Source organism: Ailuropoda melanoleuca, chromosome 6 (genome assembly GCF_002007445.2).
Source record: "Ailuropoda melanoleuca isolate Jingjing chromosome 6, ASM200744v2, whole genome shotgun sequence".
NCBI lineage: Eukaryota > Metazoa > Chordata > Mammalia > Carnivora > Ursidae > Ailuropoda > Ailuropoda melanoleuca.
In genome coordinates, this window is record NC_048223.1 from 73297849 (window position 1) to 73324709 (window position 26861).

At 40.8% G+C, this 26861-nt stretch overlaps 1 protein-coding gene across 2 annotated transcripts; it reads left to right on the top strand.

The window, feature by feature from the left end:
- Positions 1 to 1351: 1351 nt before the first annotated feature.
- SUPV3L1 (Suv3 like RNA helicase) lies at positions 1352 to 26753 on the top strand. Of its 2 annotated transcripts, XM_002913728.4 has the most exons (15): positions 1354 to 1886; positions 7524 to 7601; positions 7987 to 8094; positions 8929 to 9043; positions 10648 to 10816; positions 12419 to 12530; positions 15324 to 15401; positions 16508 to 16599; positions 17789 to 17969; positions 18786 to 18879; positions 20041 to 20260; positions 21480 to 21560; positions 21939 to 22115; positions 25465 to 25613; positions 26273 to 26753. In XM_002913728.4, exons 1-15 carry the CDS (start codon positions 1604 to 1606, stop codon positions 26706 to 26708), a joined length of 2373 nt encoding a protein of 790 aa, XP_002913774.1. In that variant the 5' UTR covers positions 1354 to 1603; the 3' UTR covers positions 26709 to 26753. The 2 variants fall into 2 exon arrangements, with proteins under 2 accessions (XP_034518502.1, XP_002913774.1); XM_034662611.1 differs by lacking the exon at positions 7524 to 7601 and having other exon boundaries at positions 1352 to 1886.
- Positions 26754 to 26861: the final 108 nt, after the last annotated feature.

Consider the following 26861-nt stretch of genomic DNA (forward strand, 5'->3'; position numbering starts at 1 on the left):
ATTAACAAGTATTTGCATTATTTAACTTGTACAGTTCATATCACCAAAACCAGATCTGAAACTTTTTGAGAGCAAGGGATTATCTACTTATATTCTGCTGTTTGAAATGTATTCTGTGGCAGTGCCTGGCTGGCTCAGTCATGGAGCATGCGACTCTTGATCTAGGGGTCCTGAGTTCCAGCCTCACCTTGGGGGTAGGATTTACTTAAAAAAAAAAAAAAGTATATGTATATGTATATTCTGTGAATGAAAGGCTGTTTGCCTATTAGCAAATTGTTACTGGTATCCTATTTGACACACGGTATTACATATTAATATTACATGATACGTCCCTTCAAGTTGCAAGATATTCATGATTTAGGTATAGTGAGAGAGATGTGGAAAATATAACAGCATATTTTTAATTAACATGTTGCAACCTCCTCTGACAGTATTCAGTTTACTAATGAAACTAAACTGTGGCTGGGATACAGAATACTTATTTTTGCTATGCGGCTGTGACATCTCAGCTGCTTGGATGACGTACACGAACTTCTCACATTAAAGAACAAGTATTGGGGCGCCTGGGTGGCACAGCGGTTGGGCGTCTGCCTTCGGCTCAGGGCGTGATCCTGGCGTTATGGGATCGAGCCCCACATCAGGCTCTTCGGCTATGAGCCTGCTTCTTCCTCTCCCACTCCCCCTGCTTGTGTTCCCTCTCTCACTGGCTGTCTCTGTCTCTGTCAGATAAATAAATAAAATCTTTAAAAAAAAAAAAAAAAAAAGAACAAGTACTTACACAAGTGTCACACTGGGGGTTTACCTACGAAACTGCAAAAAAATTCCTTACCTACGTTCTGAAGGCCAGATTGTTATGTTCTCTAACACTACTCTATCAGAAAACGAAAGTTAATAATACAATAAACCTGAGAAACGTTCTTTCGTGTTGGAGTCAGCAAGCCACACTGGTGCCCAGAAAAAACCTATGTGCCTGTCCCTGGTCCTGCTCGCACCGCTCATGGCTCTGCCCACGTGCTTCTGAACTCGCGCGCACCTACCAGGCTAGCTCGCGTCACGTGACACAACTCGCAGGCCCCCTCCCCTCATCTGTGACATCTCCAACGGTGCCTGATTAGTTTCTTTTCTTTAGAGAAAGCTGGGCCAATCACTAGTGAAAAAGAGAAAGAGAAGAAGAACTTACATTTTATGATTTTTATTTCTTTTTTTTTTTAAAGATTTTATTTATTTATTCGACAGAGATTGAGACAGCCAGCGAGAGAGGGAACACAAGCAGGTGGAGTGGGAGAGGAAGAAGCAGGCTCCTAGCGGAGGAGCCTGATGTGGGGCTCGATCCCAGAATGCTGGGATCACGCCCTGAGCCGAAGGCAGATGCTTAACCGCTGTGCCACCCAGGCGCCCCTATGATTTTTATTTCTAAGCTTTCCCACTTCTTTGTGAGCAATCTCACTGTCCTCCCTTTTTTTTTTTTGATAGGGCATTATCCTGGGCAGCTCCCCCGCTCGGTCTGGGTCTTTCTGAACAGTAGGCGCTGGCGGGACGCGTCATTGTCCACCGCCAAGTCCCAGGCAGCTCCAGCCAGCCTCCTTTAGGGCCTGTGGCCTCGATGTCCTTCCCCCGGTGTGCCCTGTTGTGGGCTCGGCTCCCGGTGGGGCGCCCGGCTGGCCACCGGGCAGCGCTCTGCTCTGTCCTTCGCGCCCGTGTTGAAACCCTGCCTGGGGCTCTGGGGCGCGTGTCTGCTGTTGCCTCCGCCTCCTCCTCCTCCTCTTCTGCGTCAGGGGGCTACAAAGCCCCGAACACGTCCCTGTTCGTGCCGCTGACTGTGAAACCTCAGGGCCCCAGCGCGGATGGCGACGTCGGGGCCGAGCTAACCCGCCCTTTGGATAAGAGTGAGTGCGGGAGCTAGCGAGGGCGGCGGGGGTGTCTGCGGGGCCGAGGCGTGGCCGCGAGGAAGCTGCACCCTGTTACCCTGGAGACCCCGCAGTCCCCTCGAGCGTTGTCATCGTGCCTGTCAGTGCCTACCTGTTGCGCTGGTTTGTGAGCCCTTCAAGGCTTGGGACTGCGTCTTACTGAGTCTTTAATATGCCGCCCCAAAATTAGTCTTTTCCCTTTCACTGCGCTCCTCTCGGAACAGTTTAATCCTCTTCTGATGGGACGATTCACCTTTCTTGCGTCGTTAGATGGACGACCGCTTTTTCGAGTATTCTTTGTTTCTCTTCCGCTGCCCAGAACTACTGCTTTTGAAAAGGGTCAAGGGGATGGTCAGTGAAAAGCCAGAGGAGGATTTCTTTCAGGATTTTTGGTCATTTTTTTGGCATCTTCGCAAACCTGGCACTGCTAGTCTGTATGGTAGTTGCCGAGAGGAACCAGACTCAGATCCAGATCTCTTAAGCTCCAGAAATTTAGTCTTGCGGGGAGAAAGGATGTATGGATACCAACTGTAATACAAGTTAGAACGTAAGGGTTCCTCGGCAAAGGTGGTATGTATCCTTGATCATCCAGGACTCCAGAGAGAAAGGAATCCCTCAGTTTCAGCAAGTGGCAGCAACTAACTTTGAATGGGCTTAACAGCGAGGCGTGCAAATGGTTTCAAGGGGAATTTCAGATTATAGGGCTGTACTTCTTTAGTTTCTGGATGATTAGGGAGGCAGGGAATTTCCTCTGACCACATGAAGCTCTGGGAGGGCGAGGGAATGGTGTAGCTGCACAGGGCACTAGCTCTCCAGGAGTTCTCTTAGGCAGTTCACTTCAACAAGCAACAGTGGTGACTCCTATTGTAATTTAAAAATACAGAAGTACAGCATATTATGGGCTAAATACTGGTTTTGGGGGCAGAAGTGCGATACTTTCACTGCCTAGAATGCCCCTGTGATTCCTTTTTTTTTTTTTTAAGCAATGGCTAATATTGAGTGTTTGCTAGAGACAGGTACCATTTTAAGCATGTGACTCAATTTTCCTAATAACCCTTATGAGGTAGACAGTGTCTTTATCCTGCCCGAAAACTTATTTGTATGTCTGCTATGTGCGAAGCACCGTTCTCGTCACCCAGTAGGTGCTGAGTACCTACCTACCTGTATTTCTTGGTTGATTATCATGCATTTAGCCATGTGGCTGTAGATTGACTGACTGCGGGTAGAAAGATGATGCAGATTTGTGAATCATGCAGCACTTAAGTTACTGGTCTGATTTAGAATTTCCTACCTTTTCTGCATTTCCTAGTTGGTAACATGGGCATAATATTTTCTCTGCCTACATCTCTGGATTGTGAAAATCATCGGAACATGTTAGGAAAAGAACTTTGAAAAATGTAAAGGGATGAACAAATGTAAACTAAAATTATTTGTACTAAACATTTGCTGTTTGAAAAATGGAATTGAAAGTTGGGTTGTCGGGGCGCCTGGGTGGCTCAATCGGTTAAGCATCTGCCTTCGGCTTGGGTCATGAACCCAGGGTCCTGGGATGGAGCCCCACATTGGGCTCTCTACTCCTCTCCCTCTGCCTGCTGCTCTGCCTACTTGTGCTTGCACTCTCCCTCTCTCTGTCAAATTAAAAAATAAATAAATAAAAAGTGAAGGTTGTCACCCTGCAGTAAGAATCTGATATGTGGAAACTGGGAATACTGTTCCCCTAGAAGCCCAAATGATCTACCCTCCTATAAATCTAGGTTGATGTGAGGATTTAATAAAATAATATATTTTTAGGTTAGTAGATCAACAAGGGCTTTTTTCCTTAGCTTTTTTTCTTTAGGCTATAATAGCTGGTGTAAAATTCCTTAGACATATTTCTACTCAGAATCAGCCGGTTCCACCAGAGTAGTATTTTTAAGAACTTTGGGCACTATTATGAATTTTTAAGTGTTTAGAAGTTCTGGCAATGAGATACAACTACTTTCGACGGCAGAGTAGCCTTCCTCTTTCCGGGAAAGGGCGCTAGGCTGGAAGCTTGGGGCAGTCTCAGGTGGAGCGGCGAAGGAGGAGGGTAGGAGCCTCCAGACACCGAGATCAGCCATGGGAGCCTGGCTGACCACGTGGCAGACGTTCCAGCAGAGCGTGATCTCCGTTTGATTTTTGGCTCAGCACTGGCTTGTTTACAGGCGGTGGCAGCAACTAATAATATTCTTGGTGGATTTTTTTAGCAGTTGTCACTCCTCGGGAGGGTATCAGATTAATTGAGGCAGGTCGTGGTAGTTTCCTTGCAGATTCTAGTAGTGGAAGATGGGTAGATGCACATTGGAACTTGTCAAGCTGTTGCAAGAGGGTTGAAGCCACTCGCCTCCCTATTAGCAGAATGAACTGGAGTCAGAGTTTGGGGGAAGCTTGTCAAAACACCTGGACTCATGTGTTCTGGCATACCACTTATGAAGTAGGGAATCCGGGTATAATGCTGAGGGGGGTCAAGATTATGGAGACAGTCGCTGTACAGACTGTTAGGTGACACTTTTCTGTTCAGAGCACATCTGGCTTTCTGGATGGGAATCATGGTTGCTGGAGGAACCTTAGGAAGGAGCAGAAGCTTAATTAAGTCATTGTAGTTTGATGCAGGATATCAGGCATGGACACATTTGGGGATGTAGAGAATAGTTGAGGGTCCTTCGTCTCAGTGCTGATGTCACACCTGTCACCGGAGAGCGAGGCAGGAGGGTCTGAGGCATTTGGTCTAATGCACCCGTCTGCTGCAGTAGTTGCCCGGGGAGCAAATCTAGTGTTTTTAATGCCCTTTGTGATGACAGGAGAGGTTTGGCACGTTCTACACCTGAAACTACTTTTATACTGTATGTTGACTAACTGGAATTTAAATAAAAACTTGGAAAGGAAAAAAAAATGTTCATCGTGAGTTCTGGCCGCTACTAGAACAATATTCCAGCATATTTTCATATTCAATGACAAGGGTAGTAATACTAGTTGTAATATTAGAGGGAAAGGAACTAAATGCCACCACTAAGTTGTCTCTGATACAGTCCCTTCAGGATTGATGCTGCCTTTCCTTTATGGATCCTAGAGATTTCCTAACCTATTCTGATCACTTCCCTCCACTTGTGTTTCTGCTGTGGCTTTGGCCTTTCCAATTCTGTTATTAAGAGAGGTTGAGTTGTATACTTTTCCAGCTGCTTCTCCAGCCCTCAGGCGAGCTGTAGCTTTGGTGTGCTGAGATGGGATTCTCTTTAATTATGGATGTGTACAGTGAAACAAGTGAATTAAAACATTTTAACAAAATAGATAAATCCTATGGTTTAAGCAACCCGAGTTGGTAATGGCTACTTTGTTCATCACCACGATGTAGGACTGTTATTTTTGTGTAACACTCAGGTGAGGTAGATTCACAGTTTAGAAGAAAACCTGCCCTGATGGACTATCCTGAACATTTTGTTGTCTCTTCAAAAAAAATGTAATCATTTAAAACAGTGCAACTAGCTTGGTGTTTATAGTGGGCCTCTTAATTTTAGCAAATGGACCTGAGTCTCAGCATAGCTGTATTAAATCCCGGGCTCCCGTTGCAGGAGGCCGGAAGAAACCTATATATTACCTGGTGAACAGTTGTAGTGACTGAGTCATTTCTACTGTGGCTGAAATCTAGAGGGTGTCTCCTTTAATCACTGTTAATTTTAATGAGAAGTAATTATGACCAAAAATCAGGTCATTCTGTTAAGAATAGTGAAACTGTTAAAGCTTAATCTTTATGAAAAGCAAAACTTATGTTTTCATATACTTTTGTGGTTAATTAAAAAAATTTTAGTGCTATTTCTATTAATGTTTTTTGCAGTTTTCTTTTAAAAATTGGTAGTGGATTTGGAACATCCTTTTAGATAAAAATAAAGTGTTGATACAGAGATTTTTGTATAGGTAATACTCATTTTTTACAACAGCTTTAAAAAGTAACACATATGTCTTAAAATTCATCCATTTAAAATGTGTGATGGTATGTTTGCAGGGTTGTACGACTATCACCATAATCTAATTTTAGAACATTTTCACCGCCCCGAAAAGAAGTCCCATACTTAGTAGTAGTCACTCCACATTCCCCTAGCCCCACTCCCTTCACCCAGCCCATGGCAACGGCTAATTCGCATTCTGTTTCTCTTAGGATATTTCATCTAAATAATATCGCACAGTATGTAGTCTTTCTTGACTAGCGTCTTTCACTTAGCACAAGAAACCTTATGCTTGAGTGAAGTATCCTTGAATATCTTGATTCTTGCATAACACTGTAGTGTTAGTTATAGAAAATGGGTTAATTCTAAACAAATGTGATGTCTTCAGTTTGTATCAAGTCTATAGTTCTGCAGAATTGCCCCAAGCAATTGCATGTGCTTTTTTCCAATCTTTTCTTTGTCACTGATTTTTCCACTATTGATGGAAAGAGATGATTGCCCCCACTGGGTACAAAGTAACAGATACACAGAAATATCAGGATAGCTGCCGGTGATAGGTGATGTGTATATATATATACATATATATATATCTTCACATTTCATTGTGGGCAAATCTAGTGCCTAAGCCACTGATCTTAAAATTCCTCATTATGCAGAACAGATTTTTATTAGTGGGATGCTTTATTCAGGCTTCATTTCTTCAGTAAGTATTGTGTGTATTGTCACTGCATGAAAATGCGTTTGGTACTTGGGCAGGAGGTAAAAATACAGGCCGCTTGGCCTTTCTGTGTTTCGTGGGCAAAGACTATATCCTCCATTTTGGCCTGTCTTCCCAGAAATACAGTGCGTGTGGCTGGATCAGTGGAACGTTTATCTCTGGAATAATGCAGTAGTATTTAACATGTACAGTGTTAGTACAATTGCAGCTTGATTGATTAAAATATTTTCACTTTTGAAATTATTGATTCATACTGGCATGTTGCTTCAGCAGTCATCTAACTCACCGTCCCCTCCAGCACGTGATTCGCTACCATCACCCTTGAAATAGTCTTCTAAGCCTTGCTTGAGTACTTACAGTGACCAGGAGCTGGCACTTTTTTGAGGCAGCCCCTTTTCATTGTTCTAATTGTAAGAAGTTTTTGTATAAATTCCACTGAAGTCTGCATCCCTCACTTCCCACTCACTATAGTTATGCCATCTAGAACAAAATAAGTGTAGTCTGTTCTTAAAATCATCTTCTTCAAACAAGATCATCCCTGACCTCTTTAATCATTCAATAAAAGCATGATGATCTGGTCCTTGCAGTTCTGGTTGTCTTCCTAGATACCTGTTTACTGCTCACTACTAGATGTTTAGAAAGGTTGTAAGTAAATCAAACAGAAAATGATCATCTAAGAGTGGCCTGATGGAGGCTAAGGGTGATGTCTGATCCTCTGGTACCTTGCTTATTCCTCTGCAGTATAACAGGAATATTCTATTATTTGACTTTATAATTTTTCTAGACACTCTTTTGCACTATTAAACCATAAAAAATCAACTAAAACCTTTAAGTACTTGAAACACTCCATAAAGTGCCTTGAGCATGACTTCAAGTTTCTTTTGTTCTTTGGGCATTTCTCCATCTAGAAAACCAAAGTTAAGCACCTCTTTCTTTCAGATGAAGTAAAGAAGATCTTAGACAAGTTTTACAAGAGGAAAGAAATTCAGAAACTGGGTGCTGATTATGGACTTGATGGTAAGGCTAATAGCATTTCCATTAGAGATATTTTATTACTTCTTAGATTGCAGCTTTGTCAGTCTTGTGTGAGACCTCGTGTGCCTGGGAAACAAGTACATACATGTTGTCTGGAGGATGTCCCTGACCTTTGCTTCTGTCTTGACAGGAGTTTGGCGAGATGCACCTGGTGATCCGGACACACAGCAAAGGAGCTGTGTTTTCCTTCACGTGGTGCTAGGATTTCACTGTAGGCCAGATGATGATAAACCAGCTGTAGGAGCCCGCCCCCCTAAAAGAAAGAGGGCACTTGGATGAGTTAGGTGTGATGTGTATATGTACGCTTTTAAATGAGAAATGAAATGAAAACTTAGCCCTACCTATTTTCGTTTTGTGTTTCCCACAGCTCGTCTCTTCCATCAAGCTTTCATCAGCTTTAGAAATTACATCATGCAGTCTCATTCTCTGGATGTGGACATTCACATTATTTTGAATGATATTTGCTTCAGTGCAGGTAAGTGTGTAGAGACTTAAAAATGTCTTTTAAAATGTGTTGAGCATACTTTGTATTTCGGAGCTTGTTTGTTGTAGAGTGGGCCCTGTTCACACCGTCTGTGAATAATTCTGTGCTTCCATAGGAGGCCTTCTAGGTCGTTTTGCTTTTATAGTGGGTCCCTGAGCTAGCCATTAAATCAGCCATATATCTTAGACTGGAGGAAGGCTGGAGCCTTGATCTAGCACCTTCTGCGCTCCACTATGGGTTATGTATAGGCCACAGTGAAGTGAACTCTCACAGAAGATAGAACTAATATGTGAAGTGAACTCTCACAAAAGATAGAATTCATACGTGGCAGATTCCATCTGTTTTTGCCACTGACTTTTTTTCTCTTTCGTATCAGGGCAGAGTTTTTGCGATAAAAGAAAAAATGTAAGAACATCATTGTTGTGTTCCTATCAGCATTTGGCTTTGGTTATATTTTTTAAATGTAAAGTGTTTGCACCTGCATTTCTCTTCAGTAACTATAGGTCTTTTTACTAATGTATGTTTCCAGGTTCTTTATTTTTAATTTAACTTTCACCAATGCTGATTTTTACCTGCTTATATCAGAGGAGTAGAACACGGTGGTTGACAGCCAATTTGCTGTTCTCCTAGAAATTGTAAGTGAAATTAGGAAGAAAACATAAGACAAAGCAGGATCTGAGAAAAGGATAGAGTTCCTTGCTCCAGAATTTTTCTTTTTATCCTGGCAATGGCCCCTTGACTAGCTCACTAAGAAGGAAAGTTTCACGAAGTCTAGTTATGGATATCATGTAGATTGCACCTGTTAATGAGTGTTTTATTTTTCAGCTCATGTGGATGATTTATTTCCATTTTTCTTGAGACACGCGAAACAGATATTTCCTGTGTTGGAATGTAAGGATGACCTACGTAAAATCAGTGACTTAAGAATACCACCGAACTGGTTAGTTTCTTTACTTGTGGATTTGAAATACTAGTTTCTAATCTTGGCAGATTAGTGATTATTACATTTTTTTATTGTAGGCTGGATGATGAATCATAAGGAGTCTAGGAGTTGTTTTCCCTAGAAAAACAGGCAGTTAATTCTGGTGTCTCCCCTTGATTCTGATCAAGCTAGGTTGTAGGTTTTACTAGGATAAATCTAGAGTAGCCCTTACTTTATGGTGTTGGCCTTATAATTTAAGTGTGGCCTTTCTAATGTCAGCTGAGTGTCTGGGTGTTAATGAACTCTCACCACTACCACCACTGTGGCTGGAACTCCCAACATCTAGCGCTTTGCCACCTCTTTGAGACTTTCTGCTCAAACCCTTAGCAAGCTGCTCTCTGCGAGGCTCTGCGCATGTGCAGCCCAGCCCTTGGCCAGGGACCTAAGGGAAGCCTCACTTCAAGGCACCTCCTCCGCTGAACGCTTTCTTCTCTTCCACGCTTTGTGCCCTTCAAATTCCACCTGCTTCAGCATCTCTGAGTTTGATCTCTACTGCTCAGCACATTGGGACTGTCATACTTTGCTTGGGTTCCACCTCTCTGTGCCCTACTGCGGTGCAGTAGGGCTCATCTCAAATATTCCTTTGTTTCAGGGCTTATAGTCCTATACTGCCTGTTGTTTATGTCCCCAAGCAGCTGTGGCATGTATTTTGTCCAGTTTATACCTGTTTGTGGTGGGAGGGTAAGTCCTGTACCATTCATCATGGCCAGAGACAGAAGACTCAGTCATTACATTATATCTGTTGAAATTCGGAAGCCTCGGAGTATTTACTTATAGGGTCACATATTTAGAGCTGTGGAAATGATGTCAACATATCTGTGGAGCTGATAGCAGTTTAAATTTACTCTGAGTAACTCCTGAAGAGAAGGGACTTGTACAATGGCAAAAATACTACGTAATTAATTTGCATTTAGATTTTTCTGTCCTCTAGTGAGTAAATGCCAGTCTTGGAAAACAGCCAATATTGTTTAATTTTTTCAATTTAAAAATTTTTTTAAAAATTTAGTGTATTTATTTGTCAGAGAGAGATCACAAGCAGGGGGAGAGACAGGCAGAGGGAGAAGCAGGCTCCTTGCTGAGCAAGGAGGCTGATGTGGGACTCGATCCCGGGACCCTGGGATCATGACCTGAGCTGAAGGCAGACGTTTAACCGACTGAGCCACTCAGGTGTCCCAATTTTTTAAATTTTTAAAAAAGATCTTATTTATTTATGTGGCAGAGAGAGCAAGTGAGCAAGAGAGCACAAGCAGGGGGAGCGGCAGGCAGAGGGAAAGGGAGAGGCAGGCTCTCCACTGAGCAGAGAGCCCGACGTGGGGCTTGATTCCAGGACCCTGGGATCATGACCTGAGCCAAAGGCGACACTTAACCAACCAAGCCACCCAGGCGTCCCAACAGTCATTATTTTAGTGTGGATCTGAAACTCATAATTTTATTTAGTTTTCCAAAGATCCTATCACGTGAATATTAACAGGATGTTTCATTGGAATCGTTTTCAGTTGATACCTTTGCCAGGATGGATTTTGAGGTGAATGGGAATTAGCTGTTTCCTACTTATGTTTTAGGTACCCAGAAGCCAGAGCCATACAGCGGAAGATAATATTCCATTCAGGCCCCACAAACAGTGGAAAGACTTACCATGCAATCCAGAAATACTTGTCAGCAAAATCTGGAGTGTATTGTGGTCCTTTAAAATTACTGGCACACGAGATCTTCGAAAAGAGTAATGCTGCTGTCAGTATATTACAAATATTTGTTCTTCTTGTTAGTTTGGGAGGGCTGGGCAGGGTGAAGGTGGGAGATGGGAAAGGGCATGTGTAGTACTTCATCAGTAATAAAAGTTGCCATAGTTCATTGTACTTTGTAAGATGTACAGTTTTTTAATGTACAACTGAAAAAAAGATGCTGCCAACTGAACTCTGACCTGCCATTATGCTACATCCTGATTTCAGAGATACTAAAATGTGAAAAATTGTGTATTGGAATGAATGAAGTACAGTATCACAGAATATTTCACAAAGACAGAGAAATGCAGAGAATTACATGCAAATAGCTTGAATCCACTACCCAACTCCCATCAGATTCTAACATTTCGCTATACTTGTTTTATTTATTTTTTTAAGAATAAAATGTTGATATAGTTGAAACTCCCTCTGAAGCCCTCCCCTGCTTCCTTAGAGTTAACCTACTCTGTTATGGTATTTAATTTACCATTTTTTTAGATTAGACCTCTGATGCCATCAGCTAGAACTAATGATAAAGACTGAAGCCACCCGTTCAGACCTGTAAAGGACTGAACATCCTGTCATCTGAGGCATCATTCCACTAAACAGGCCACATTCTGGTTCATTGTTTTATTATGACTATAATAAATTATGACTATAGTGTGAGGTGAACAGGTTTGGGAAGATAATTTGCATTCTCTATTCTTTGTTCTGGATGATTTGTGTAATTTGGCATAGGTCATGCCTTCTTATCCATAAATAAGAAAGTATTTCCTCAGGACAAAAACTTTCTTTTACATAACCACATGGTATTTCTCGAAAGCAGGGTATTTAGTATTGATAGAATACTATTATTTAATCCACAATATAAATTCAAATTTTGCTAGTTGTCAGTAACACCACCACCACTCTCTTCCAACCCCCCAGGATTCTGTCCAGAGTCTCCACACTGTATTTTGTTGTCATGTCTCTAGTTTCCATTAATCTGGGACAATTCCTCAGGAACCTTCTTTTATCTTTCATAACCTTTACGTTTGAAAGACTACTGGTCATTTGTGTTGTAAACTGCCACTCAGTTTAGATATATCACATGTTTTTTCATGATTAGTTCAGGCCTCTAGGGAGACCAGCTGTCCTGGATTGCCTGGACTTTCCCAGATTTAGCACCTAAAGCCCTTTGTCCTGAGGAACCCCTCAGTTGTGGGCAAACTATTATACCATACGATTAATGCTGCTCCTTCTCAAAGAATTATATTAGGAGGTCTTCACATTCTTAAATATTATTTATAATATTATTCTTGAATATAGAAACAATCCATGTTCATTTTATTTTAATAAATCAGAATAGTACAGAAACATACAAAGTTAAAAAGCGAAACCGCTGCAATTTCTCATGTTTGTGTTACCTGAGAATTTAGCTGATTTGAGGTATTTCCAAGTTTATGTAGATTATGTAAGAGAGCCGCTTTTATTTTTCATAAAAATTTTCTTTACAGGACTGGGAATAAATTTAATGGTAATGGCAAGAATACTTTATTAAACATCCAAAACTTCTTTTTTCGCTATTATTTTAAAGGTGGTGATAATTGCAGATTTCTTTTTGTCATCCTAGGGTGTTCCGTGTGACCTGGTAACAGGGGAAGAACGTGTGACCATAGATGCAGATGGGAAACAGGCTGCCCATGTTGCTTGTACAGTTGAGATGTGCAGTGTTACAACGCCCTGTATGTACATGCCATTTAGAACATATGAAATGTGTTTTTTATTGTAAAAAAATTTTTAAGTTGAGATGAATAGGACAACATACCCAGTGCTCACCACCGCTGATAAATGCCAAACACTATGGTGTTTGCTTTTGGATGTTCCTTTCCCTTTTTCTCTTCAAGGAACTAAAATGTTAACTAGTATGATGTTTCCTTTGTACCACTCCCTGATTGAGTTCCTCTTTTGATCCTACTGCTATCAAGTTTTAGTATATATCTTTCCTGTCTTTTTTCGTATCACTGATATGTATTACCTCTAAGTACTGTAGATTGTGTACTTTGTTTATTTATTTTTATTTATATATTTATTTTAAAGAATTTTTTAGAAAGACTTATTTGAGAGAGAGAGAGTTGTGTGTGCCAGCAGGGGGAGGGGGGGGAAACAGACTCCCTGCTGAGTGTGGACCCTGAGATCAAGACCTGAGCCACAATAAAGAGTCAGATGCTTAACCGACTGAGCCACGAAGGAGCCCCAAGGGTTTTTTTTTTTTTTTTAAGTGTATTTATTTATGGGGCACCTGGGTGGCTCAGTTGGTTAAGTGTCTCCCTTCAGCTCAGGTCATGATCCCAGGGTCCTGGGATAGAGCCCATGTTGGGCTCCCTGCTCATCAAGGAGTCTGCTTCTCCAGCACTCCACCCCCTTGTGCTTTCTCCCACTCTCTTTCAAGTAAATAATTAAAATCTTAAAAAAAAAAAAGGTTACTTATTTATTTAGTAATGTCTACACTCAATGTGGGGCACGAACTCACAACCCAAGATCAAGAATCGCGGCTCTTCCAACTGAGCCAGCCAGGCGCTTCTAGATTGTGTATTTTAAAACGTTGATGGGATTATCATATTGTATTATTGTTCCATAACTTGCTTTATATTCTACACAGCATGTTTTTAGATCTAGTCTTGTTATACATGTATCATATCGTACATATATCACATACATCATAAATATACATATCAGGTTTATTCATTTAAACTTATAACTAAAATTCCATCTTACGACTAAAACTATTCATTCCCTCCCCTTCTAAAGAATATTTAGGTTGTTGAAAGTTTTTCACTAATGGGCACCTGGGTGGCTCAGTCCATTAAACGCCTGTCTTCAGCTCGGGTCATGATCTCTGGGTCCTGGGATTGAACCCTGTGTCCCGGCTCCCTGCTCAACAGGGAACCTGCTTCTCCCTCTCCCTCTGCTCCCCGCCCCCCGCTTGTGTTCTTTTTCTCTCTCTCGAATAAATCAAATCTTTAAAAAAATAAAGTTTTTCACTATTATATATCGGACTTCAGTGAACTTCTATTTAAGTAGTTTTGAAAATATTTTAAGTAAAAATTAACTTCTTACCAGTAAGCAGTCATATGTCTTCATTATAGAAAATATAAAAATAAATGCAAAGAGAAGGAAAAAAAACCTATAATCTCCCAATCCTCCCATCAAGAATCAACAAGAGTTAACCCTGTGGTGTGTATTTTCCAGATTTCTTCTGTGTTTGTGTTGTGTATGCATATACTTATGTGTGCATTGTGGGTGTGTATATTTAATTAAATACGGATTATATATTATGTACTTTAGTTAGCTTTTTTCATTTTAATAATTATTCTGAGTAAATGGATAGTTTTTAAGAAATGAGTTTATTAACATTGTAAAAATTTAGATAGCACAGTTGTTTATAAATCAAAATTCCCACTTCTGTCCCCTGATGGTTTAATCTGATGGTTTTTCAGTATAAAATATGCTTTCTTTTGTTTTGTAAATGTTACTGTGGGCATATTAATTTTTTTTAAATGTGCTCTTCTCATCTTGTTATTTGAGGAAAAAAATTATAATTTATATGACTTAAAGAGAATAAAATAATATCGTCAAAAGCATTTTGGCATTAGAAAATAAAATGAGGTACTAATTTTTGCCGCAGTGATGAGCTTAAAATCCGTAGGAATGAGCATAGCTAGAGGTCAGGGAATGATACTTGCTATTCTGCTTTCTGCTTCTGACGTCCGTCTGGGTCCCTGTGATAGAGAAGCTTCATTTGTAGCAGGGCTGTCTACTCCTTGTTCCTGGAAGCATAGATACTTTCTCTTTTACTACCCTGTGGGTGTGTTCTTTTTTTTTTTTTTTAAGTTTTATTTTTTTAGAGAGAACATGTGCATGCGTGCACAAGCAGGGGGAGACGCAGAGGGAGAGAGAGCCTCTGAAGCTGACTCCCTGCTGAGCGTGGAGCCCAATGCAGGGCTTGACTCCGTGACCCCGAGATCATGACCCTGAGCTGAAATCAAGAATTGGGCACTCAACTGACTGAGCCAGCCAGGCGCCCCTGGGTGTGTTAGTTCTTATTAAGCAGATTCTCTGGGCTGCCTCTGAGATTGCAGAAAATAGGACAGAGGGACCTACTAGACGCCTGGGCCTCTGCAATTGCAGAAAATAGGACAGAGGGACCTACTAGATGCCTGGGTTTGAATTTCGTGTTTTTAGATCTCACTAACTGCACATGCTGTGTAACCTTGAGTCCGTGACTTTAACTTCTCTGGGCTTCAGTTTATTCTTCTGTAAAATAGGTAGAATGATGATACTTACTGTATAGGTTTGTTGTCAAGATTAAATGAATGATACTTGTAAAGTACTTCGAACAAGCCTGCCAGAAAAGAAGTGCTCAGTGAGTGACGACGGTGATGATGGTGGTGACGAAAGCTTGAGTTGTGGTGCTATAATTTGTTCTTGACACTGTTTAAGTAGATTGTATTGCTCACAACAACTTCTTATTGTAGATGAAGTGGCCGTGATTGATGAAATTCAGATGATCAAAGATCCAGCCAGAGGATGGGCCTGGACCAGAGCACTTCTAGGTGGGTGGTCTTAATGCTGAGACCTGTGCTTTGTGACATCTGCTCGGAGGTGCATTTCTCTGCTTGACATTCTCAAGTAGTCATTAGGATCCTCTCTTTTTGACAGAAATCAGACGAAAAAGTCAGCCTAGTGTGAGTTCTTATTTCCTAAATATTATTTTAATTACGGGAAGTCCAGTTTTCTCACCATAAAGTTAGCATAACCAGTTAGCTAAAATGTTCAAATCTCACCATCTTTACACAACCAGGATTAACATTTTGGTGTTTCATGCCAGTCTTTTTCCTTGTGAATATGGCGTTTTGTGAATATATTATTTTTTATCTTGCTTTTTTTCCAGTCTTCTTGTTTCATAGACCTTTTTTCACACCACATATTAATATTGCATATTCTCCATTGAAGAGCTGCACCATTTTTTTTTCCATAGAGTTGAACATTTTTTCCTGTTACTGATAGTGCCACAGTGAAAATTTTTTGTAGCCATAGCTATTTATTTATTTATTTATTTGTTTATTTAGGATAGGCTTCTGGAATTGGAGTTTTTGAGATCCGTGGACATGAATGAACATTTCCACTGCTTGATATTGGAGTGGATTTTTGATCAGCGTGTTGTAGAGCAGGTGTTCTCAAATTTAAAAACACATAGCTGAACTCCTTCAAACAAAGCGTGTACATTAAAGTCTGTAATTTAAAATAGATGATAGTGGATCTACTCAGCACTAAGGAGCTTGGAGTTTCATTTACCCTCCAGCCCTCAGCCTCTGAGGCACCTTAGTGATTCCATGGAGCCTGATTTGAAAAATACAAGTGTAAGATTCAGTGCTAACCATCAGAATGCCGGGTTCCAGTCCTGGCTGGTTTCACCCTCTAGTAGACTCGGAATCTTGGCCAAAGCAGTTTAAAAGCTCTGAGATTCATAAAAATAGAGATAATCTTTGCCCACCAGAAGGTTGTTATTTTGAGGTTTGCATCAAAGAGATAATATTGATGAAAACACTTGGTAAAGTTGTAAAGCAGTAGGTAAGCAAACTTAAAGTATTTTTGCTATATAAGGTGTTACATACTTAATTTCGTAGCTTTAAAAAACTACTGATTTTGCATTTAACAGGGCTGTGTGCTGAAGAAGTCCATTTGTGTGGAGAATCTGCTGCTATTGACCTGGTTACTGAGCTTATGTACACGACTGGGGAGGAAGTGGAGGTACTAGATTCTATGCTTTGTCTCAAGGTGGCGTAGCACACAGCCTAGGGTACCCCCGCAGTGGCTTCGTAGGTCCCAGAGAGTGGCAGAATCAGAACTTAATGAAAAAGAACGCTGCATTTTCTCACAGTTGACTAGATCATACATACTTGGTTGAATATCTTGAACTGAATCCTGGCAGAATTGCCATCATACCCTAAGCTTCCAAAACAGGAGACTTTTCATCTTCTCTTGACAAAACCTTTTGGAGTTTGAGCAGATCTCTTTAAAATTAAATAAATCAGGAATGTTGGAAGTTTGAAGCTTAGCAAAAGTTCATGGTTTTCAGAGCCTCAGGTGTCCGGTGTTAGGACCTTTCATATGTATCTAATTGCTAGAGATAGTTTGTATCCCTTTCTCATATTCATAGAATAGAAAGTAACTGGTTTAAGTAACTGGTTTACTTTTAATCCTTGGTTTGTTTTTGTTTTGTTTTTTACTGTACTTGAATAAGATGAAGGAATTTTAAAAAATTGGTCCATTAGTTTCGTGTTCAGCTTTCAGGGAGAGGCTGGAATGTAGTAGAAGAAATTCTGGGTTCTAGGCTTTGCTGTTTTTAGCTTTTCATTCTTAGGCAAATCACAGAAGGCCAGAACTGAAAGAATCCTTATCAGACCTGATCTTTTATATGGGCTCTATTTTACTTTTTCATAAAATGGAAATAATAGTTAACAAGCTTTCTAACGTTACCAAGTTGCCATGAAAATTGAATATATATGAAAGTGCTTTGAAAATTTGTGAAATGCTGTATGGCATCTTATGGATTTAGAAATACCAATGAGAACTGATGGTAACATTTATAATATGAAAATAAAATTTTTTTGTATTTTCCTTTGAAAAATGTTGGAACTTGTCAGTTACTTTTTTAAAAAAAATTTTATTTATTTATTTAGAGACAACACAGGGAGGAGAGGCAGAGGGTGAGGGAGAAGCAACCCCCCCCCCCGCCCCGCCGCTGAGCAGGGAGCCCGATGTAGAGCTTGATCCCAGGATCCCATGGGATCATGACCTGAGCCAAAAGCAGATGCTTAACCGACTGAGCCACCCAGGCGCCCCAGTTTTTAGCTACTTTTCATTGCAAGTTTTTCACTTAGTTGTTAGTCACAAGAAGTTAAGCGTGTTATTTTACAATATCATGTCTTTATTGTAGGTTCGAAACTATAAGAGGCTCACCCCCATTTCCGTGCTGGATCATGCATTAGAATCATTAGACAACCTTCGGCCTGGGGACTGCATTGTCTGTTTTAGCAAGAATGATATTTATTCTGTGAGTCGACAGATTGAAATTCGGGGATTGGAATCAGCTGTTATATATGGCAGTCTCCCACCTGGTAATTATTGGCTTTCATCATGACAGGGATATGAAATCTCTTACTTTTGCCATTTATGTTGAGCTGTGTATAGAGAACACAGTAAAAGATACTGAATTAAGTTGCATTATACATTAATAATTTATTATGGGTCATATAAAACAAATTTCTCTGGTTCATCTTGGTGAGGATAGAAGTTTTTAAATTCATAGTTCTTGCTGCTATTAATGGACTGTATTTTAAATGTTGAGTTGATGATTTTCTTACAGAAAGTCATTAAAGGGGCCCTTGGGTGGCTCAGTCAGGCATCTGACAGTTGATTTTGGCTCAAGTCATGATCTCAGGGCTGTGAGATTGAGCCGCATGTTGGGCTCTGTGCAGGGCGTAGAGCCTGCTTAGAATTCTCTCTCTCCCTCTGCCTCTCCTGGCTCACTCTTTAAAAACAAAACAAAACAAAAGCATTAAAATGTGAAATATGAGCTTGGTAATTGTGTTGAAGTTGTAGTCTGAAATCTCTCTCTCTTTTTTTTCCCCCAAGAGAGCGAGTGTGAGTGGTGTTGGGGGGGGGCAGAGAGAGAGGGAGAGAGAGAATCCCAAGCAGGCTCCATGCTCAACGTGGAGCCCAATGCAGGCTCAGTCCCAGGACCCTGAGATCATGACCTGAGTTGAAATCAAGAGTTGGATGCTTAACTGACTGAGCCACCCTGGCACCCAGAAACAAGAAGAGTTTTTACTCATAAAAATGGAGAGTAAGAGGTGAGGGGTTCCAAGATATACTTAGTGTGATGTGGTAGAAGATTGAGAACGCTGAGCTAACATAAACTCTTCTTATTTTAGGGACCAAACTTGCTCAAGCAAAAAAGTTTAATGATCCTGATGATCCATGCAAAATCTTGGTTGCTACAGATGCAATTGGCATGGGACTTAATTTGTAAGTAATTTGTTTTTAATAATCATGGGTATTCAATGGGTTAGATGGCAATTAAACATTTTCTAATTGGCATTAGAATGGCCATACATTTAGGTTTGGGAGAACGGGTATTATAATACAGATCTGAGATTTATCTTGTTTACATTTCTTGAGGGAATAAAAAGAAAATACCACACAGTACAAGGAGTTTTGAGTGATACTCCCTACCGCTAACCTGTTACATTATTTCACCGTATTTTCAGTTTCTCAGTCAGCAAGTCTATAAGTGCCCATTATGAATGTGGGGCTAGTCATTAGCTCTCGGAGTAACAGTATTATGCCTAAGTATTCCTCTCTGGGTAATCAAGGCAATTATACCTTTATGAATTAAAGAACTATTCAAAGCTGTTAATAGCAGTCAACTTTTGTTTTTGTTTTGTTTTTTGGTTAGAGCGTGTGAGAGGGGAGGGGTAGAGGGAGAAGGAGAGAGACTCTCAAGCAGACTCCCTGCTGAATGTGCAGAGCCCACCATGGGGCTTGATCTCACAACCCTGAGATCATGACTGGAGCTGAAATCAAGAGTCTGATGCTTAACCCACTGAGCCACCCAGGGATAGCAGCCAACTTTTAAAAGCAGCTTGAGAACACTTCATGTGATTTACTTGTTTTTTTAAAAAAAAAAAGTTATTTTCAGGGTGCCTGGGTGGCTCAGTCAGTTAAGTGTCTGATTCTTGATTTCAGCTCAGGTCATGATCTCAGGGTGCTGGGATTGAGCCCTGAGTCGGGCTCTGCACTCAGCGTGGAGTCTGCTTGGCCCCTGTCTCTGCTCCTGCCCTGCTCATGCTCTTGCTCTCTCTCACATATATACATACATATGTACGTACAATCTTAAACAGAAAAGTTATTTTCTGTACCTTATTGAAGGATAATTTACAAACTCCACGGTTTACCCCTTGTAAATGTACAATTGAACGGTTTTTAGTAAATTTACAATTTGTTAAAAAATATTATTTAATGGGAAGAAAAAGGATGACTGACAAACCTGTTTTCCTTATTTTGTGAGCAGTGGACCAGATTGTAAGCAGGCCTAAAATAGAATTGCAGTGAGCATTTCTGAATGACCCAAGTGATGGAGAGTTTTTTATACAGCAGTCTGAGCGAGTACTTTTATTTCTGTTTCAGGAGCATAAGAAGAATTATTTTTTACTCCCTTATAAAACCCACTATCAATGAAAAGGGAGAGAAGGAAATAGAACCAATTACTACCTCTCAGGCCTTGCAGATTGCTGGAAGAGCTGGCAGATTCAGTTCAAAATATAAAGAAGGAGAAGTGACAACAATGAATCGAGAAGACCTCAGTTTATTAAAGGAAATTTTGAATAGGCGTGTGGATCCTATAAAGGTAAGGTGTAATGTGTTAATTACTTCTCTGTGGAGGACTGTCATCCTTCCTTCACCCACCATCCAGACTCTTGCTTCTGACACTTGGAAACAAATAAGCAAAAGAAAATTTTGTGCCATGAAAATCATGTCAAGAAAGCCCTACTTTACTGCTTTGGAGAGGCATAGGGACCCCTTCATCAGAGAGTAGTGTCCAAGTGAAAGGTCCAGATTAAACAAATTTAGTGAACCTGATTTTCCTTTTGTTCTTCCTGTAGTCTAGCGATGGGTAGGGTAGGGGCATAGTTGCTTCAGGTGGACACACAGCTATGTCAGCAGACCGAAAAACCCCGAGAAGCTTGAGTGTAGAAGAAACCCTTGAGTTTGGGGCAAAACGGTACTAAGCAATACAACGTTGGGCCAGTAAGGACAAGGTTCAGCTTTGGTTAGTGCAGTTAATGAGGCAGCAGCGTATGTATTTTAAACAAACTGTTACAATTTAAGTTGCTTGGAAAATCCACTTATAAATTAACGTGGTTCGTCTCATTTTTCAGTGGAGCTGGTAAAGGGGAATAGAAATGAGATATGCAGGGAAACATTCCTGGAGGAAAGCTGTGGTTGAACTAATTTCTGTAGCTTTTGTTAAGAGTGCAGTTGATAATGACACACCCCTACTTTTCTCCTGTGTGCCTCATTTCCTGTGCTCATACTCTTCCTCCCTCCCATGACTCATCTCTTCTTTCCTCCATTCATCCTTTGCTCTTTCTGTTTCCCATTCCTTTTCTCTCTGCATATTCTTACCTGTAGGCATTTATTAATAACTGGAATATGGTTGAAGAGATCATTGGCCTCCAGTTTAGACATTCTCTCCTGTATTTATTTATGCTTGTCTCTCAGTTTTATTGCCTTGCCTAGAGCAATTGGGTTTTCCTTGTTCATTTTTGTTCAGTGAAGATAACTGAGTCTCCGGAAAGCAGTTTTGGTACTGTTATCAGATCATCATAGATTTTAGGAGTATAACTAAGATGTATGTGAAAGATTGACTCAATCATCTCATCAGCTTTCTTAATTGGTAATAAATGGGAAAATGATGTTGCTTTTTTCTTTTTTATTCAAATTCTTGTCATTTAACTCATTTGGCAAGAGCTAAGCCTGAATATAGGACTTCATTCTGAAATAACTGAAGAAAAGTTGCCCTTTAAAAAGAAGAAAACTTACGGTTGTTCTTTCTTTTGCTAAAGGCAGCCGGTCTTCATCCAACTGCTGAGCAGATTGAAATGTTTGCCTACCATCTCCCTGATACAACACTTTCTAATCTCATTGTAAGTAAAAACTCACTTTTAAATCTCTTCTAAAATCTAAAATTTCTTTTCTAAAAATGTTGATATGTCAGACAATTACTGGTTAACCTCCTGGGCATCAGTGGATAGTCTGTTTTTGTGACATTGCTACTTGTGAAGTTTATCTTGAAAGTGAGAAAACGTTCTCTCAAAGTCTTCTGGGACTTTTATCCTGAGGGATTTTCTGAGTATTTCCGTTGGGAAGGCTATGGGGGAGGTCTTTTAGCTTGGGAAGGCAGTGAATTAAGCAGGCCTTTCTAGAAGACTGTTGCAGATTTAAAGAGATTGTGTTTTGTAGACTTGAGTACTTTATTCATGCCCGCTTAGGCAGTCCAGTAATGTGTCTTTTCCCCCACCCAGGATATTTTTGTAGACTTTTCACAAGTAGATGGGCAGTATTTTGTCTGCAATATGGATGATTTTAAATTTTCTGCAGAGTTGATCCAACATATTCCATTAAGTCTACGAGTGAGGTATGTTTTCTGCACAGCTCCTATCAACAAGAAGCAGCCCTTTGTCTGTTCTTCACTGTTACAGGTAAGCCTTTGTCTTTATATTTTGAGTTGTTTCAAGTCTGTGCATTTCCCCAAACAATACTTCGTTATTCAAATTAAAACAATTGGAGAGTATCTTTCAATATGGGATACTGTATAAGAACTTAAATACAAAGTGGTTCTTTTTTTCTTAGAAGCAATTTTTTGGGGGAAAGGAGAACTGTTGCTTTGTATTTGGGTTTATATGGTAGCCTTTGTGAAGAAGCTAAAACAAAAACGACTATAATTTTTTTCAGGGGGGGGTTTCTTTGCCTAATGACACAGTTCTTTCTTTTTTCTCTTTTTATTTTTTTGGTGTGCTTTTTAGTATTTATTTTATTTTATTTTATTTTTTATTTTTTAAAAAAGATTTTATTTATTTATTTGACAGAGAGAGAGAGACAGCCAGCGAGAGAGGGGACACAAGCAGGGGGAGTGGGAGAGGAAGAAGCAGGCTCCCAGCAGAGTAGGGAGCCCGATGCAGGGCTCAATCCCAGGACCCTGGGATCACGCCCTGAGCCGAAGGCAGATGCTTAAAGACTGAGCCACCCAGGCACCCCTGTTTGTTTATTTTAAGTAGGCTCCACATCCAACGTGGGATGTGAACTCACAGCCCTGAGATCAAGAGTCACATGCTTTGGGATGCCTGGGTGGTTCAGTTGGTTGGGTGTCTGCCTTTGGATTGAATCATGGTCCTGGGATCGAGCCCCTCAGCGGGCTCCTTGCTCAGTGGGGAGCCTGCTTCTCCCTCTGCTTGCTGCTCCCCCTGCTTGTCCGCATGCTCTCTCTCACTCTCTCTTTCTGACAAAATCTTCAAAAAAAAAAAAAAAAGAATCACATGCTCTACCAGCTGAGCCAGCCAGTCACCCTGATACACTTCTCTCTTAATGGCATTGGTTAATATTTTTTGGAAGGAGAAGGGGAGGTGGGGATTAGCTGTGGCAATAGTATTCAATTTTCCTAATTATAAGGTTCTGAGCCAGGGATTGCTGTCTTATATGAGTTTGGTGCCAAGCTTCCAGCCCCTTTTCTTTTCATTCATTTGGAGGGGGTACAAACCTCTGCCTTCTGAGGAGCACAGGATGCACCCAAACGGGGGAGGCGGGGCAGGGAAGGGCAGTGGAAGCTGAACTTGCAGCCCCCTGCCATGTCCCCTCACCTCGCTGAGCCCTTGCCTCTCCCCCTATTGCCTCTACCTGGAGTGCCATCCCACTAAACCCCCAAAGGCCTCCTCTTTGAATCCTCCTTGGACTTACAGTCTCACCGCTGTCTTCTCTGTAGAACTCAGCATTCTGCATACTAGCTCTGTTCCTACCAAATCTGTTTCTAAATTTGTATTCTAAATTACTTTGAAATCACATAAATAATACATAAATGCTTTCTTGCTGCACAAATTAAAACACTACAGATGGGTTAAATTGGGTTACCACCCCCACTCCCAGTCTTTGACAGAGCCACAGTTAACAGTTTGTGTCATTGCAGACCTCTTGGTTGCATGTGCCTACATAGGTGTACGTATAGAAATTCTAGTTTTGTTGCGTGGGTGTGTTTTCCCATAAATGTTATGATGAATTATTCTGCAACTTGCCTTTTCTCTTCCCATTAATATGTCTTAGAGGTATTGCATTTCCAGGTACTTACCTAGAAAATATGTTTATTAGAGCTGACATTTATGAGAGAGTGAGTGTAAGGTTGAAGTGTATGGAACAAAGTCTCAAATGCTATAAACTGACCTGAATGGAGCTTGAGTCCATGGCCCCAACCCCATTTATACCATCCTTCAAACGCTGTTCTAAGGAAGCAGCAGCATTTTACTAAGGAGTAAGAAGTCTGGAATGGTACAGGCCAGCAGTTGCTTATATGTTCTGTTATTGGTTAGCATGTGAAATTTAGAGATTTTTTCTTTTTTCTTGATCACCATTATTACTGAACTATAAAAGAGCTCAATCCCATTGATGGCTTCTGATGCCCCCGGGATAGTTGTTCGAATCCGGTGTTCTAGGGAGCTCCTTAGGGCTGGCTGCTGGATGGAGGTATCTGATAGGCTTCTCTCCCTTCCCTTCTCTGGGCAGCTCCACACTTAGCTCTTTTACATACTGGGTTTCCATTAGTTTGTGCCCACAAATATTAAAGCCAGTGTCTTTGTAAGAGAAATTGAGTTTGGCTTGTCCTGCTTTAGCAGGTTAGTAATGGTCACATTTCCATCACTCATGGCTATCCTGTTTGGCATTTATTAAGCTTAGCAGAATGCACAGCTGAATTTAATAAAATCATAACATTATCTTTTAAAAAAGATTTTATTTATTTGTTTGACAGAGAATGAGAGCACAAGCCAGGTGTAATGGCAGAGAGAGGGAAGGGGAGAAGCAGACTCCCCGCTGAGCAGAGAGCCCGACATAGGGCTCAATCCCAGGACTCTGGGACCATGACCTGAGCTAAAGGCAGATACTTAATCGGCTGAGACACCCAGGCACCCCAAATCGTAACATTATTTAACCACAGTTGTTCTAAAACTGCCTTGCCTCTCGAAGTATTGACCTTGCTTAGGTTAAACATTTAGAGATAATTTTCCTTAATCAGGAAATGAACCATTTGAAATGAGCTTATTCTTGAAGCTAAAGATTTTAAATTCTTGCTCTAGCGGCCTTACATGGTTATGGTCTGCAGACAGACCCTATCTGTCTCGTATGGTTGTGGTCTGATGCATAGTCATGCCTAGCATTGTCGGGGAGTGGGAGCAGCCTGGTTTTCCAAGCACTTTCTCCAACAGTGTCCTGTGGTTCAAGATGGCGGTGTGGTGGTCTTACGGTATTGCTGCGGAAGCTGAAGCACAGAGCGGTGGCTTGGCCAAAGCAGTACAGCCGAGTGAAGAGGCAGTCTTTTTACCAGTTTGATTGACTCATACCCGACCTTGTACCAAGCCACCCCAATGAGTTTCTTTATGATAAGGGAGGACATTAACAAGATACAGCTCATATTTGTAGTTATAGGAGTATTGCACGAAGGGATAGAAACGAGAGTCTTCAACGTCTGTCCAGAACTTAGGACATTACATGTTCATAAAAGTCAACAGACTTAGGCTCTGGAAAGTTCTTATTACAACTTCTGATACACATATTACTGCCCTGGTTTTGGAAAATGAAGGAAACCCCCCTCCCCTTTTTTCCCTTAAAAGTATCTTTGTAAAATATTAAATGTTCTAAAAAATATAGAAAAGTGTAAAGAAGGAAAGATACCAGCCTGCTTATTGAAACATAACCACAGTTAATGTTTTGTTGTGTTTTCTTTTTTTAATTGCAGACTTAAGTGAATTTTGATTCTTTTACCAAACTCTTTTTTTTTTCTTCTTTCAGTTTGCCAGGCAGTATAGCAGGAATGAGCCACTGACCTTCTCATGGTTACGCCGATATATTAAATGGCCATTACTTCCACCTAAGAATATTAAAGACCTCATGGATCTAGAAGCTGTCCATGATGTCTTGGATATTTACCTGTGGCTAAGGTATCAGATTTTTCCTTTTAGGTACTCTCATTTTTCTAAGTAATAGGGGAAATCAAAGATTTTATGAATGAATGCTCTTTTGCTCTCTCAAGTTAGACACATTTTTGTAGGGTGTTCTATGTTATGTTTATTGTCTTTTATGGCTGTCGAGCTTTGTTTGTATCCATTCCAAAAATGACTGGGACTTCTTATGATTCTAGTTAAGATAGGTAGGTGACAAGGTTTACTAGATCCTTACTACACAAGTGGTGGTCCTTGGACCGAAAGCTTTGGTATCACCTGGGAGCTTGTTAGAAATAGAGAGTATCAGGCCCACACCAGACTTAATCAGACTGTGTTTTAACAAGATCTCCAGTTGATTCACTTGTACATTAATATTTGAAAGGTACTGTGTGAGGTCAGTGATTTTCAAAGGTGGGGCATGTCCCACCGGGGAGCATATCGGAATCACTTAAGATATGAGTGATGACCTACCCTCATAATGACTATATTCCTCAGGTGTACTGGGGCAGAAATAAAGGTTGAGCAAAGGCATTGGATAGAGTTTGCAAAAACAGAACATTTGGGATCAATCAGTGTCAAGATGTAGTTACATCGGTGAGCTAAGTCCAATACTGTGACAAGAGCTGTTGTTATAACGTAATATGTCTCTTTCACAGCTACCGGTTTATAGATATGTTTCCAGATGCCAGCCTTATTCGAGACCTCCAGAAAGAACTAGATGGCGTTATCCAAGATGGGGTACACAACATCACCAAACTGATTAAAATTTCAGAGTCACATAAGCTATTGAATTTGGAGAGCTTGTCAGCGGAGAACCAGTCGCGACTGTCAGGAACTTCAAAGGGCCAAGCTGGAAGGATGCGTGGCACCAAAACGCTAGGGAGTAAAGCTGCTGAGCCACCTGGCCCCAATGCGGGAGAGAAATCGCTTGCTTCCAGATTGGTGCAGCAAGGCCTCCTCACTGCAGACATGCTGAAACAGCTAGAAAAGGAGTGGTTGACACAGCAAACGGAGCATGGCAAAGACAGAACAGAGCCTGGTACTCCCTCAAAAGGGACGAGAAGGAAGAAGAAGGAACCTGATTCAGATTAGTTTTATTTTATTTTTATTTTTGCAAATAAAAATATTTTAAAACCCTTTTTTTCTCATATGTATTTTCTCCCTGCTGTGGTATTGTGGCTATCTCTTACTGGTTTTTTTTTTTTTTTTTCTTTTGCTTGGAAAAGAAGCTCTTAAAGATAACTA